Raw genomic sequence first — 15,160 nt, forward strand, 5'->3', positions numbered from 1 at the left:
TAGAGTTCTGTTGATCTTGTGTGAGTTGGTATGTGCATGCATTAGTGTGTGTGTGTGCCCCTCCCCTCAGTCATGGGGGACCAGTTGGAGGAGTTGAGGCAGCAGTTGGAGAAACAGACGCTGATCAACAAGGAGCTCCAGAACCACAACAAGAATCTGGGTATGAACAGAAACATGTCTACCACTAGAGCCACAAGGACTTTGACCACATTTAGATATGAAACCATAACCACATCCGCCAGAAGAATACATTCAGGGCCAGTTTCCCAGACATGGATTAAGCCTTTAGTCCTAAACGGACAACCTTTCCCTTGGAGACCTTCACTGAATGTTTCTCAGACTTTAGGACTAGGCTCAATCCATATCTGGGAAACTGGGCCTTAAGTTATAAAGTGGAACATTACCCAGTGACCACACCTTAATCACTGTCACGGTGAAGGCATTTGGGATCGCAAACCATAACATCAACCGTTACAACCACAACTTTTGCCCGCTTATCTTCTCCTCCCCCCCGTAGAGAAAAGACTGCAGGAGAAGGAGAAACTACTCCAGGAACTGCAGAGTCATTATCACGACCTCGGTAGGATGGGAAAAAACACACCTGTTCCCCTGGAAACGTGTCTGTCTGACTGTGCCAGTGCTCGTCCCAACTCTGTCCCTGTCCCTGTGTCAGCATGTGTGGTCATGTCTGTTCCTGACAGACTCTGTCTCTAACTCTAACACTGTCTTTACCCATTTCTCGGTGTCTCTATGTCTCTAACTGTATTTAAACACGTCTCTAAAGATAATTTATTACATCCATAACTGTCTTGAACTACATCTCCCATCTCCTCCTCATGTCTCTCACCACGTCTCTCACTGTGTCTGTCTCTACCTGTCTGACTGCATGACTGCACTACATTTCCCAGAGTTCCCCTCTCAGAAGAACAGCTATGAGAGTGAGCCAGAGGTCAGGATGAGCCGAGCGGCTGTCATGGCCCCCGAGCCAATCCCTGAAGACCTGGAGATCACACAGACCAGGGTCAAGAAGACCGTTGGGTGATTTGCTTTTGCACATGACGTTGTCACGGCAACCATCATGTTTGTCATTGAATGTCAGTCAATGCTGAGCTAGCGGTCTTCCCACCTGCCTTGCCTTCCCAGCGAGACCAGTCTGATCGTCAAGGCGATCGGGAAGAATGACTTCCTGAGTCGGCTGGATGACGAGCAGACTGCCATGATGGTGGATTTACTGGTGGCCGTCGACTTCAAGCCTGGGAAGGATGTCATCGAGGAGGGGGCAGAGGGAGACCGCATGTACATCGTAGCAGGTGTGTGTGTGTGTGTGTGTGTGTGTGTTTATAGGTATTCTGCATAAACCGTTCATAAAAAGAACACACCAATGGCTGAAAAGAAATGGCAGGTCTCTCATGGTTCCATCCACATGATGACAACTTTTTTTTGTCTCTGCAAATTAGACGGCGATCTCCGTGTGACCCAAGCAGGCCGCGACCTCCGAACTCTGACCTCTGGGGATGTGTTTGGAGAGCTGGCCATCTTGTACAACTGCAAGCGTACAGCCACGGTCAAAGGTGGGAACCCCTCTCACTGGGACTGGCCATGGCTAGCATGAGATCCGGTCACACAAGGACCTTCTGACTAAGGGAAATTCAGAGATGCTAATTAGTAAAGATTTTTTCTTGCTTACGCATACAGTATCCGGGCCACCTTAATATCCGTTATGCTAATGCTGAAAGATTTGATCAAAAATGAACGTAGGTCATGGATAATGGTCAGTTTACGTGATGAATGTATTTGGTGCTGTGCATGAACAAAATCCAACAACATTTGAATCAACATTTTGGAACCCATGCATGGAGTTGGATGGGTGGAGTGTGGTTTGAACGCCAGTGTCTGTTCTGCTTGCAGCCAGCACAGCTGTGCGTCTGTGGTGCATGGAGAGACAGACCTACAGAACCATCATGACTGACAAGTCTAAGAAGAAACGAGAGCAAGTTATGGGCTTCTTGAAGACGTCAGTGTCCACTGCTAACCCTTTTGACAGACGAGTGGGACAGTCTTTCGTTTGATTTATCGCTCTCTAACTTGACAAACTCTTGGCCTTTTGCATTTCAGGGCCCGCACTCTGAAGGACCTGAATGACGTCCAGCTCTCCAAGATCATAGATTCCATGGAGGAGGTTCGCAAGTCCCGCCCCTTCCATACCTCTCAATCACCCCTGTACTTACCCTCTTAGTCCCGTCAGTTTGAACAGTGTCATGTAAAGTCCTCTAGTGCTGATGAAACTTTATTGACAGATTGTTGACAGATCTGCTCCAGAATCTTCTGTCTGTGGAGCCCCTCTGGCATCCTCCTGATCAGATGACCTTCTGTCTTGTGCAGATGAAGTTCCAGAACAATGATGTCATTGTCAAGGAGGGGTCTGAAGGCAACACGTTCTACATTATCCTCAAAGGAAAGGTAGAGAAGAATCTTCTAGTCTATTCTAATGTTCATTCGAATAAACGTTCCCACTAGTGCCCTTTTCACTGGTAAACATTGACTGCGGTCTCTCTCTCTGTGTGTGTGTGTGTGTGTGTGTGTGTGTGTGCGTGCGTGTGTGTGTGCCTGCAGGTCCAGGTGACTAAGAAGGTGAACGGTCAGCAGAAGCAGATTCGTACGATGAGCACAGGGGAACATTTCGGGGAACTAGCCCTCATACGGTAACCATGGAGACCAGGACTTCCTGTCTTGTGACGACAGGGTCACCGTCTCACACCATGCTGTCGAAGCCTGATCAGTTCTTTCTAATGCCCTGCGGGTCTTTGTGATGCATTGTGGTGTGTGTGTGTGTGTCCCTGGCAGAGAGATCCTAAGAACAGCCACTTGCACCGCTGTGGGCCCTGTCACCTGTTTCTCCATCGATAAGGAGTAAGAGTCAACCCCTTCCAGGCCGTCCAGTGGGGTCCAGGGGTTTTGTCAATCTTTTTTTGTCAAGCTTGTTCTTGCTTTGGTCAAGATTCCGGCTGTTGAGATGTTACAGAGGAGTAAGACTAATGGTGATGTTGTTGTTGTGTCGCAGGTTGTTTGAGGAGACCATTCCTATAGAGCACCTGGAGCTCCACAACGAGTACGTTTTCAGACGCGCACAAACACGACGCCTTTCTCTCTCTCTTTGTCTTTGCGACTGTCTCATTCTCTCTCTCTCTCTCCTTCTTTGTCTTGCTCTTTCTTTATTTTTCTCTCTCTAACCTCTCTCGATATGTCTGTCTTTCTCTCTCTCTGGTGACTGTGCTCTCCCTGTGCTTTCCCCCCAGCTTCAACATGGAACAGACAGATGTTCCAGAGAGGACGAGGTGAGAGAGAAATGGGAGCCATTCCCCTGCAGCTCGCTGTCCTTGCCCTCCTCCCGCCCCTGAGCATAGATCCATGCATCTGGTCTAACCTCCCCATTCTCCCCCTGTGTCTCTCTCTGTGTCTCTCTCTGTGTCTCTCTCTGTGTCTCTCTCTGTGTCTCTCTCTGTTTCTCTCTGTGTGTCTCTCTCTGTGTCTCTCTGTGTCTCTCTCTCTGTGTCTCTCTCTGTGTCTCTCTCTCTGTTTCTCTGTCTCTGTGTCTCTCTTTGTGTCTCTCTCTCTCTGTGTCTCTCTCTGTGTCTCTCTCTGTGTCTCTCTGTGTCTCTCTCTGTGTCTCTCTCTGTGTCTCTCTGTGTCTCTCTCTCTGTCTCTCTCTGTGTCTCTCTGTGTCTCTCTCTCTGTTTCTCTGTTTCTGTGTCTCTCTTTGTGTCTCTCTCTCTCTGTGTCTCTCTCTGTGTCTCTCTCTGTGGTTTCTGGGCCAGCTCCAGCTCCTTTCTGAAGTTGAAGGACCTGGTCCCAGTGCTGTACCAGGAGGGACGCTACCAGGGTCAGCACGTGACCCTCGGGGTGGGAGGCTTCGGCAGAGTTGAGCTGGTACCTTTGTGTGCTACGCATATCCAATGACCTGCACTGTACAGCATGCCCAACCCCAGTCGGATGATTTGTCTGTTTGTTGACTTTGTTTACCCGTCAACCATACACCCCAGGTGACCACCATCCACCATGGGAAGTACTTCGCCATGAAGCGGGTCAGTAAGAAGCTGATCGTTGCCAAGCGACAGCAGGAGCACGTCCTGTTTGAGAAGAGGATCCTCAAGGCCATCCAGAGTGACTTCATCGTCAGGTGACTGTCCAGGGAGCGTGTGGACCGTTGACCTGTCTGACCTTTGACCTCTCACTAGCATGTTCACCTCACCTGCTGTGTGGGGTTTTCCTAACTTGAGGTATTTTGCCTGGTTGACACACAATGGCACATCTTGCCTTTGTTAGTACATCTGGCTTGGGCTGACAGCTGGAGAAAACATGATCAAACACAGGACAAAGATTCTGTACATTTTTTTTTGAACAATAGTTCAAAGCCAGAGGCGCAGGCTGCTCTGGCCAATCAGTGAAGAGCATTGATCGTGCAGTCTCACAGGAGCAAAAATACCCAAGAGACGCTGACGCTCCAGCTTCAACATACCTTTTTGTTCTTCCTCGCTTCTTTCGTCTTGTTCTCATCTTCCCTTTCTTTCAACTTCTCTCTCTCTCTCTCTCTCTCTCTCTCTCTCTCTCTCTCTCTCTCTCTCTCTCTCTCTCTCTCTCTCTCTCTCTCTCTCTCTCTCTCTCTCTCTCTCTCTCTGTCTCTGTCTCTCTCTCTCTCTCTCTCTCTCTCTCTCTCTCTCTCTCTCTCTCTCTCTCCCCCTCTCTAGGCTCCACGGGGCCTTCAAGGACTCTCGCTACATCTACATGGTAATGGAATTCTGTTCTGGCGGAGAGATCTGGACCAAACTCAAAGAAGTGTAAGGGAGCACGTCGCTCTGACCCCTGCCCCCTGTTATCAGTCAACGTGCTAGTGTGAATCCCTAAGAGTATTATTGACAGGATGAAAAGGCATTTTTAGATAAGACCCGAAGGTTAGAAGATAAGGCTCTGCCTCCACTTTCTATTGAATTCCATTCTACTCTATTCCATTCTATTCCAACACTACCCTCTGTGTTTTGTCAGAGGCCGTTTCGATGAGCCCGTCGCTGTGTTTTGCACAGCCTGTGTGGTGGAGGCCTATTCCTACCTCCACAAGAAGGGCATCATGTACAGGGACCTCAAACCTGAGAACCTCATGCTGGACTCCAAAGGCTACATCAAAGTGGTGGGTTCTTTTTAGGGTCTGTGCGTGTGTGTGCGTGCGTGCGCGCGTGTGGCTGTGACGCAGCTCTCAGGCGTGTCTCTGTGGGTGTGCAGGTGGACTTTGGCTTCGCCAAGGAGCTGGTGCGGGGTGCCAAGACCTACTCCTTCTGTGGAACCCCTGAGTACATGGCCCCGGAGATCATCCAGAACCAGGGACACGACTTTGCGGCTGACTTCTGGTCCCTCGGCGTCCTGGTCTATGAGCTGCTGGTGGGGAGGTGGGTCTCCCCCTTCCCCTCCCCCTCCCCCGTCCCCTTCCCCTTCCCTGAGGTCGCCCCTGACGCGGCCTGACCGGATGGGTCCAAGCGTGTGTTTCTGTGCCCTGCTGACACTACTCCTGTCATGTCTGATCCTGCTGTTTGTGAATATCAAACGTATTTAACCACGAGGTGGCAGTATGACACACGGCATGGACATGAGTGGGATATCACGACGGTTACGTCATACTGCATTACACCTCAGCTTTTTCCGATCGATTTCCACAGTGCTTTAAAAGAGCCCTTCACGGCCCATAAGGACTGAAGACAACCTGATAGTGTTTTTGCCAACGTGTTTGACTCGTATATATCTAACCACCTGTTCCCTGTCTGCTTCCAGCCCTCCCTTCTCCAGCTCCGAGCCCCAGAAGATCTATGCCAAGATTCTGGATGGGGTGCTTAAGTTCCCCCCTTACATGAGCGAGGCAGCCAAATCCCTCATCAGTAAACTGTGCAGGTGAGAACAGCGCCCTCCTGTGGTCTGGCTTGAGGTTATACAGTTACTGTGGCCCGGGATGACATCTTAGGCTGTCGCCGGACTGCGTTTGGTTCTGAACTGGCTTGGCGTTGTGTTCCTCTCTGCAGGCCTCGGCCAGGTCAGAGGTTAGGAAACACCAAGAACGGCATCAAAGACGTGCGGAACCACAGGTAACCATAGCAACCTGAGCCCTGCGTAATTGTGTGCTTGCATCGTTGAGAGGAGACGTTCTATTTGTGTAACTCTCTCTCCAGTTCTCACCCTTTTTTATAATATATCTCTCCTTCATTCTCTGCCTCTTTCTCTCCCTCTTTCTCTCCCCACCTCTCTCCCTCTCTCTCTCCCTCTCTGTCCCCCCCCCTCTCTCTCTCTCTCTTCTCTCTCTCTCTCTCCCTCTCTCTCTCTCTCTCTCTCTCTCTCTCTCTCTCTCTCTCTCTCTCTCCCCCTCTCCCCCCCTCCCCCCCCCCCTCTCTCTCTCTCTCTCTGTATAGGTGGTTCAGCAGTATGAACTGGCACAAGCTGCGTGTGGGTCAGGTGGAGGCTCCAACAGTCAAGCTCATACGCAAGGTCAGCCCACCCATCCCCCAGTACATCCAACCCTCCATACATCTATCCCTCCATACATCCAACCCTCCATACATCTATCCCTCCATACATCTATCCCTCCATACATCCAACCCTCCATACATCCAACCCTCCATACATCTATCCCTCGATACATCCAACCTTCCATACATCTATCCCTCCATACATCCAATCCTCCATACATCCATCCCTCCATACATCCATCCCTCCATACATCCAACCCTCCATACATCCATCCCTCCATACATCCAACCCTCCATACATCCAACCCTCCATACATCCATCCCTCCATACATCCATCCCTCCATACATCCAACCCTTTTGTACATCCAACCCTCCATACATCTATCCCTCCATACATCCAACCCTTTTGTACATCCAACCCTCCATACATCCATCCCTCCATACATCCAACCCTTCTGTACATCCAACCATTCTGTACATCCAACCTTTGCTACATCCCAGTTAGGGCTGGAAAACATACACCCGAGGCCGTATTGGAAGAAGGACTTTAAACACATGATCAGGTGTTTCAATGCCAGTGCGACTTCAGTGCATAAAATCCCACCGGCCATCCTGAGTAATATCAGTCTATATCTTTACATTTCTTTCCTTGTCTCCCTATCTCTCTCTTTCAGGGGCCCTGCTACATCAACTTTGATCGTTTCCCCTACGAGCAGCCTCAGGCTGAGGAGGAGTTCTCGGACTGGGACCGTGACTTCTGATTGGAAGTCACGGTCGGACGGCAGCCACAGAGGGTCAAAGGTCATGAGACCAGGTACTAATGGGCAATTTCGGTTTGGCCCTCAACACTCCATTTTAGACTGCCACAGGAACAGGACTACGTACATCATCATGACATCACAGAAACATCACCAACAAGAAATGACTGCAGCGTCCTCACAGATGAACTATGTCATAATGACCTCACTGAATACCTGATAAAAAGACCTCACAGATCAACTGTCATAGTGGCTTACAGGACTTGTTTCCCCCTCTGGGTCTATGAGTCAGCTTGTAGAGATGCAGACAGTATGATGGACATGTCATCTAAAATGATATTAGGTTGACATGTGGCGGTTGTGTGTGTATGTGTGTGTTTTCTAAGGAATATGCACTTCCCCAAAGAAAATGACAACTTTGTCCTACTAACATGCTAATTTAGTGCCTTTTTGTGCCAATAACAACCTCAACCAGAGGTGACAATTATTTCAAGAATCAAAACTCCATGTTACTTTATTATCTGTGGCTGTGAACATCTACATTTTGATAGATACATTTATCACTCAAGGACAAAGTACACATGGGTTTTCAAGGTTGTGCCAATGTTATCTTTTTTTTCCAAGTTGTCAACAAAAGACTCCGGTGTTTGTGCCTGATAAGATAGTATTCTTTCATTTCCGCTGATATGCATCTTTTAATGTGCTTTTCATTCATCTGTTCTGCATTCTGCTGTTTTGATTGTTTTCCAAGTGTTTTAATTATCTCTGCATATCCTTATCATGATCCCTTATGCCTAGAGCTCAGTAAATAAACTATTTTGTTTGTTAATGTCTGAGTCGCTCTCTCCAGGCCCCCAAGAAACCTGAACACTGTCCCTGACCCAATGAGTCGAATTTGAAAACAAACTGACACATCCATCTAACAACATCTAACAAGGCCCTCAAGAGATCATTGTATTTGACAAGCTGTGGTCAGATAACATTCTCTTGACTTGACGGCGTCTGAAACGTTGGACAGTTTGCATGCGGTGAGGTTGCCAGGTCTGATCGGACCGGAGACGGTGAGGATATCTCGGAACCCTGTCGGCGTTTTCAAACAGCGGTGACGGCGCTGCGGCAGATTCCCTACCTCTCCGTGTGACGCGGTGTGTAGCCAGCAGAGCTCAGAGTGGAGCGAGTCGGAACACAAAGAGATGAAGGAGATGGCGATGAAGGTGGACTGAAACCCTCAGAGACTCTCTCTCTCTCTCCAACTTGAGTTCTAACAGCCTGTGAAGTCCGACCGAGGGAGAACATGGGATCACAGCTAAGTCTCTTCCATCCAGAGCTTTCTACAGAGTTGCTGTTGTCTCCAAACATAATGGGGAACTGTGATGTACTTTATTTGAATACTGATTCATACGGTCTGACCGTCCCCCACAATGACATATTATTGGGGAAGGAAAGAAGGAAGGAAGTAATGAAGGATGGATGGCATAAAGTGATGGACAAATACATGATTGTATTATAATGAAGTTAAACAAATGGCTTACCGCTCATGACTTCCCCCCTGACTGTATTTGACACCAGGGTGAACATACTGCGGCACTGAACACTTACCCAGCTGGTCTTTGAGGTCCCACAGTCCAAACCAGCCCACACTGGGTTATGAGGTCCATGATGTTCCTTCTCCTAGCTTGAGACAGAATAAGGACGGTCAGATGGTCCCCCCGTAGGGTAAAACAATAGGACTAACCCTAACTGTAACCTTGATATGGGCAAGCACAGGAAGCTCTGCTATTCTACAAATTCAACAGGATAAAATGACAATGATGATCATAAAAAGATCATTTGGAACTCGGAATAGCAAATTTGCACGTCTGCATTTTTTCCTCTACTCTTTGTGGATAAGGCTTGCTCTTCTCTGTGTCACCAACCGTCTCTGGAGTAAGAGATCCCTGAGTGAATTGTTCCTCCCCAGGTTTCTTCCATTTTTTTCCTCTGGAGTTTTGACTTGTCTTCCTGGAGGATTTGGGTTGGTTTACGTCCAGTTCTATGGGTATAGGCTATGAGAAGCCATCTGTAACATGGCTTGTAAAAATGGCTATACAATATGGATCAATGATTTGATTTCGGACACCAGAAGAAACCTGGACCCTCCTTGGAAACATTGACAGGTACAGAGCCGTTCACCAAGCAGTCACAGAGCTGTATTCCATATCTGCATCAAGACTGAACAGCCAATCCAATGCCTTAGACCTTTCCCATCTGTGTGATTATACGGAACCCTCAAAAAAAGAAAAAACGTGATGCCCTATAGCTGCGCTTTTGGCTCAAAGGTTTTATTGTGGTTTTTACGGCCGGCTTCTAACGTAATTGATTCGATTTACCGCGTTCAAACTGTTGTGGAACATGAAAGTGAATCAAGCCGCTCTTTCCCGTCCATCTGGGCTTGGTAGGACCATTAACTGAAGACACACAAGGCCAGAGAGGAGGGATACCGCGGGCCTCTGAGTCGTTCTCCCAATTGAATAAGTCCTCAATGCGATCTCATCTTCTTCGAATGTTGTAAAGATTGTTATCGCTGAAAATATGTCAAGCCAGAACAGTTTGAGTGTCCTGAAAACTACCTCATTAAGCCCAATGTCCATAAACTCAGTATTCTGGGAAACGTGCAAATGCTTTAACAATGTGAAAGCATCAGTACTTAATGGGCTGGTGCGGTTTTGGCTGAATGGACTGCAGGAAGGGCTATTGACTTGCATTTCCCTGGGCATGCCTATGCTTCCACACTGTCTGTAAGAAAACGAAAGAGGAATCCAAGACCCAATTACAGGCTGAATGATAATACAGACTGAGAGGTTGTGTGAAGTGCCAATCGAGTTCCAGTGTCCTCCCACGGGCCCAAACTCTTCAGAAGCCTGGGTTATGAAACAGTTCTGCTTTCCTGACTGTCCTCAGATGCTCCGCGGTGAAGGTCTGAGTCACCACAAGTGTGATGACACTTGACTACAGAAGCACCAATCAGAATTGGCCGTGTTAATGACGTAGTCGTTAATCAGCCAATTCACCCATCTGACCTCAATCAATGTTCCACGATCGGTGTCTGGGTGCCAAATATACTGTATTTGTGTGTTTCTTTTTTGTGGGCTCTTGTTTGTGCTTGTGTGCGGCATGTGGCATCTTCTTTAACTGCGGAGCGGATCAAGCAGCTCTGAAGAAGCACTTTCGGTGGATTGCAGCGATCGCCGACGCCAATCCGCACAGGGAGAAGCTCAGCTCGACGTTCATTTGATGGGCAGCCTCGGGCCGGGCCGTGTCCCCTAATGGTAACACATAGCTATCAGCTCATCATTCCATCCCTCGTCTGGGCGAGGGGGAAGAACTGGGCCGTCTCTCACTCTATCTTTAGAATCACGGAATAGACCGTCTCATCCCATTATAGAAGTGTCGAAACGCCAGCATCTAACACAAGGACTTGAGACTGTCTGTGCCATGGTGATTAGTACCCTGGCTATGGGCCTGTCATCCTGATATGAATATTCACAGCCGCCACTGGATCATGTTGCGCGTCAGGGCAGAGGAAACAGCATGAGGCCTCATTCCTTCAAGCCAGTGCATATAGATCATATGGCTGGAAATCTGTGGAAATCAATCCCCCCCAAGAAATGAATCGGACGTGTCTCTTTTACTGAGACATAGTACCGTTTGCACACATATCGGGCACGACTGTGTGTGTAAATGAGCCGTCACACTTTCTCTCGTGCAATCTCATGATGGATCATGTCGCCAGGGGCGAGGATCTGCCAAGCGCCCTGTGTCATGTCAACCCATCAATGCTTCCTCAAAGGGGTGGGCTTAAACCAAAGGCTTCTCCCCACACTTCACACCCATACCACCAGCATCAGTCTCCCCATAGTCATGTATATTGAGACAGACGGAAATGTGTATCAAGATTAGGATCAAATCTGATTAGGGAACAGATCATATTTTGGAGATGGAGTTCTCAGCGCAGTGCAAGTCCGCATTAGGGCAGAACATTTTCTCACCAATGAAAGCCCTTTTTGTACACCACCCTTGGATGTGTCCTGCACTCGCACATCTCCTACCCATGTATGTGTCCTGCCTTGGTCTGTGTCCTATACATGCAGTAGTTTGCCACCATTTAATCAAGTGACTGTTTGAGGTCTAACCATCCCTAACCTTGTTAGAATCTATATTTCACTGACTACTGCTGGGATTTGACTCAGAGGAAGAACAGAAGCTCGAAGGCCGGACACGCTTCAGTGCTACTTGTCAAATAAGCCTTGTCTAATTCCATTTATTATATCTAGCTTGCTGTTATTAAACACTCTACAGCTGAGGTTGATACAACGCTAAATCTTGAGAGCCTTTTTATTAGATCTCACACAGCAAGGAGGTCGTTCTTCCTAAAGCAATTCAATTGTGAAAGTGAGTAATGTTGTAGCATATTGAAAGTCCACACAGTAGTCTTGAGATGCAGTTTGGGTACAAAAAAGTATTTTTTATTATCAACTGTCTCAAATGTTTCTTGTGGTGCCACGCAAAGACAATGACATGTTTTTGTTTTTCAATGAAAGACAGTTCTGACTGCAACCCAGGAGACCTCCACTCCTCAGAACTACAAACATGGGGAGTACAGTAGAATGTCAATTAACATGCAACAGTTATTAAATAAATCGCTTCTTCTTCGCTCACGTGTGCACTCGACGAACAAATTGTGACGTTTAAGAGGAGCTTTTACAGAACAAATGACAATGGTGGTCATACTTCTTGGTTCTTCTCGATGGAACAGCGACAAAAAACCCCCACCTGCGTCTCGTCATCGATGGAAGGATTGGAACACTTTTGCCACAAAATCAGACTGTTAGCATGCTTACATTCATAAGTCTCATTCCTCCATCTGCTAAGATAAGGCTGAGATACAATCTAAATGCTGAAGTCTCGTGCCACAAAGACAGGCTTTAAAACCGCCTCCTTGAGGGAACCATGACGCAACAAGGATCCTTTCCTTGGAAGCAGCCTTAATTCTTTCACAAACACATACTTCACACGCACTCACACTGCACACACTGTGACAGGACCTGACGTCACGTCGGGGTTACGGCACTGCTGTTGTTTTCCTACCGCCTGTGACAGCTCACGTCCCAGTGCTTGTCCGTCACCAGGCTGCTGGGGCAGCAGTCCTTGTCCTCAGAGACTCAGGGGGCGAGCTCACTTGCTGCTTCCCAAGCGCTCTGAAACACTCCCTGACTTTGGCTCTCTCTCTTTGTCGCTACTGAACGGTATATCCACAACCTGCCTACAGACATTAGGATGTTCTGGGATTTGACGTCAAGAAGGACCAGAGAAACACCACCGTCTGGGACAATCCCAGTCAAATCTTTCAAGACATTCTAGGATGGATATATGAAGGATGAGACACATTGAGGGATCGCCCAAAAGTCTTTATGTATATTGCGGAAGTAAGTTGTTCACAGACACCAACATGGGTGAATCCATTACTGTTGAATTTTGGCCCCTCGGTGCATTTATGTCTAAATAAATGGTTGTCATTATGTGTAATTCCACTACATTAAATAGTTTTTTAGGACGAATTGTGTGATCATTTGGTTCAATGATCGTTCACATTTTGTTTGTTTTTTGGAGCAATGGCTTCCATCATTTATGGTTCTGTTGGTGACAAGTTACAGCTGGTTCCATGAGATCCAAACTCCCGCAATGTGATGACAATGTTGTCTCAACCTTGATATATGGAAACGAGAAGCCATTAGGATACAGCCTTTGTAACTTCATTGTAGTTTGCACATACACAGTATCATGCTATGGCATGTGTTAACATCGCACTGTCTGCTAAAGAGGTTGAACATGAACCATTTCCTCTCTGAAATATACACCTGTTTACTTGTTCATTGTAAACAAGCACAACAGTTCTTACCCTCTAACTATGTTCATAATTACAGACATTTGGTGTGATACTGTAGACAACAGTAAACCAGGAAAATAAACCTGTTTACCTAAACAGGGAACAGGAAACATTACGCCGTCAGGTTGTTGTACAGTTAGTAGAATCAGTGTTGTTTTGGCTACATAGTAAATGAACAGTCACTAAATGACACATTCAAGTAACAAACCCAAGTCGGTCCTTCATTGCATCTTGCCCCGATATTTTGCACAATCCCATCCAACACCTTTACCCAACAAAGACAAGCAAACAAAAGTTTAAAAAGGCAACATGCATAAAAAGGGGGCTCCTATTCGATAGGGAGGAAGAAGGAAAATTGTCCATATTTCCTAGAACATATCTGAGATCTGCTATGATAGATTTCCTGTGACAGAGGAGTGAGTCTGAGCCTTCAGGCAACTGAGCTACTTCCCTAATCCACCCCCCTCCACCCCCCACCACACACACAGCCACCCATAGGGAAGCATTTATCAAAATCATTTCTTCATTTCCCTGTGATGTAAATGCTGTGCGCAGCCTGAAGCAAAGCTCCACTCATTCACAGTGGTTCTGATGATGTGGGTTCAGTATTACTCCAGATAGAGGTATCTGGCTCATCTACGCTTCGAAGCTGTGAATATATTCACCACGAGAATAACTCTAGTCTGCCTTTACGCCTGTTAAACTCTCGGAGAATAAAGTGCGGAAATAGTAAGACTGTGTCAAATCGATTTTCAACCAGTGTGGTTCAAACTAGAACTGGTGGTGGAGTGTGGAATGAAATTTTGAGGCCCTGGCCAAACATGTACAGCAACAGAAACAACTGAGATTTTCTCATCTGACATTAAACAGAGGACAGGAGAGACACAATTCTAGAAAGTGATTCCCATGTACTTGTTTTCAGCATGTTGTCCTCCAATGCTAGGTCAAAGTTCATAGTGTCCATCACCTCACGTTCATCTTGTGTTCATAGAGTCTCGTGTTTTGAAAAAGTCCCTATTGTGTGAGTATACATATTAGCAAGTGTTACGTAAGACGAGACAGACATAGCCAGATCTGAGTCCAATGTCTGTCAGCGTAAAAAAAGTGTTCCAAGTATTGTGTTATTTAAGGCACGTGGAATATTCCTTGGGTGAAAAGCTGCACTTGCTTCACAAAACAAAGAAACAAATTGTCCAAACATTCTACCTTTTTAAAGTGTGGGAAAAGTTCACCACAAGGCATCAAAGTCAATCTTTGTTCGTCTAAACATGTGATTTGTACAGTAGAAAATTGTAAACTCAAACCAAACAGACAAATTATAAAAAATACATGAAATGATTGTTCCTTGTATTATAATTTTTGGGGACTCTTGTCTTGTGGAGAAAACGCTTGCTGGTTAAAACAGTCTTCAGAAACGTGTTCATCTTGGATGATACAGTGTTGGACGGAAGAGAAGCTCATCACCTGATGCAAACGTCAGGGCCCCTCTCTCTTCTGTGTTTAAGGGGCAGTGACAGTGTTCACCGTGTGTGTGTGTGTGTGTGTTTGAGGATGTGTGTGTGTGTGGGGATGTGTGTGTGTGTAACAGCCAAAGCCTGACTGATACATGTCTGACTATAAGGGTGTGTGTGTCTGACGTTAGGGGGGACTTGTGTTTATAACTCATGATTTCCCTGAAGACCATCAATTGTGTGTGTGTGTGTGTTTTCTGTGATGATCATGTAATTCTGTGACAGCCAGCCACGTGTGTATGTGTGCATATTGTATGTGTGTGTCCCAACACTCACATAATCAATAGTCCCACAGCTCTCAGCACAGTCACTTAATGAATGTGCAAGAGTGTGCGTGTCTTGTCCCAGAATCCTGATCAGCAAAACCATGGATGTGTGTATGGGCGTGCCTATCAGACAACTATCCTTCTCAAAACGTAAGTGTGTGTGCCTTCGAAAGCTTGTATATGTCCAGGTCAATT

At 46.9% G+C, this 15,160-nt stretch overlaps 1 protein-coding gene across 1 annotated transcript; it reads left to right on the forward strand.

Moving 5' to 3' along the window:
• prkg3 (protein kinase cGMP-dependent 3) lies at positions 1 to 8,132 on the forward strand. Its single transcript, XM_084700729.1, has 21 exons — positions 1 to 160; positions 518 to 580; positions 909 to 1,038; positions 1,144 to 1,310; positions 1,458 to 1,571; positions 1,909 to 2,014; positions 2,116 to 2,179; positions 2,383 to 2,460; positions 2,614 to 2,702; positions 2,845 to 2,910; positions 3,062 to 3,109; positions 3,297 to 3,335; positions 3,816 to 3,927; positions 4,041 to 4,177; positions 4,746 to 4,835; positions 5,041 to 5,182; positions 5,275 to 5,438; positions 5,818 to 5,934; positions 6,063 to 6,125; positions 6,447 to 6,522; positions 7,179 to 8,132. The coding sequence occupies exons 1-21, from the start codon at positions 73 to 75 to the stop codon at positions 7,263 to 7,265; spliced, it is 2,040 nt and encodes a 679-aa protein (XP_084556855.1). The 5' UTR covers positions 1 to 72; the 3' UTR covers positions 7,266 to 8,132.
• Positions 8,133 to 15,160: the final 7,028 nt, after the last annotated feature.

Source organism: Hypomesus nipponensis, chromosome 6 (assembly GCF_054491055.1).
Source record: "Hypomesus nipponensis isolate SF chromosome 6, ASM5449105v1, whole genome shotgun sequence".
Taxonomy (NCBI): Eukaryota; Metazoa; Chordata; class Actinopteri; order Osmeriformes; family Osmeridae; genus Hypomesus; species Hypomesus nipponensis.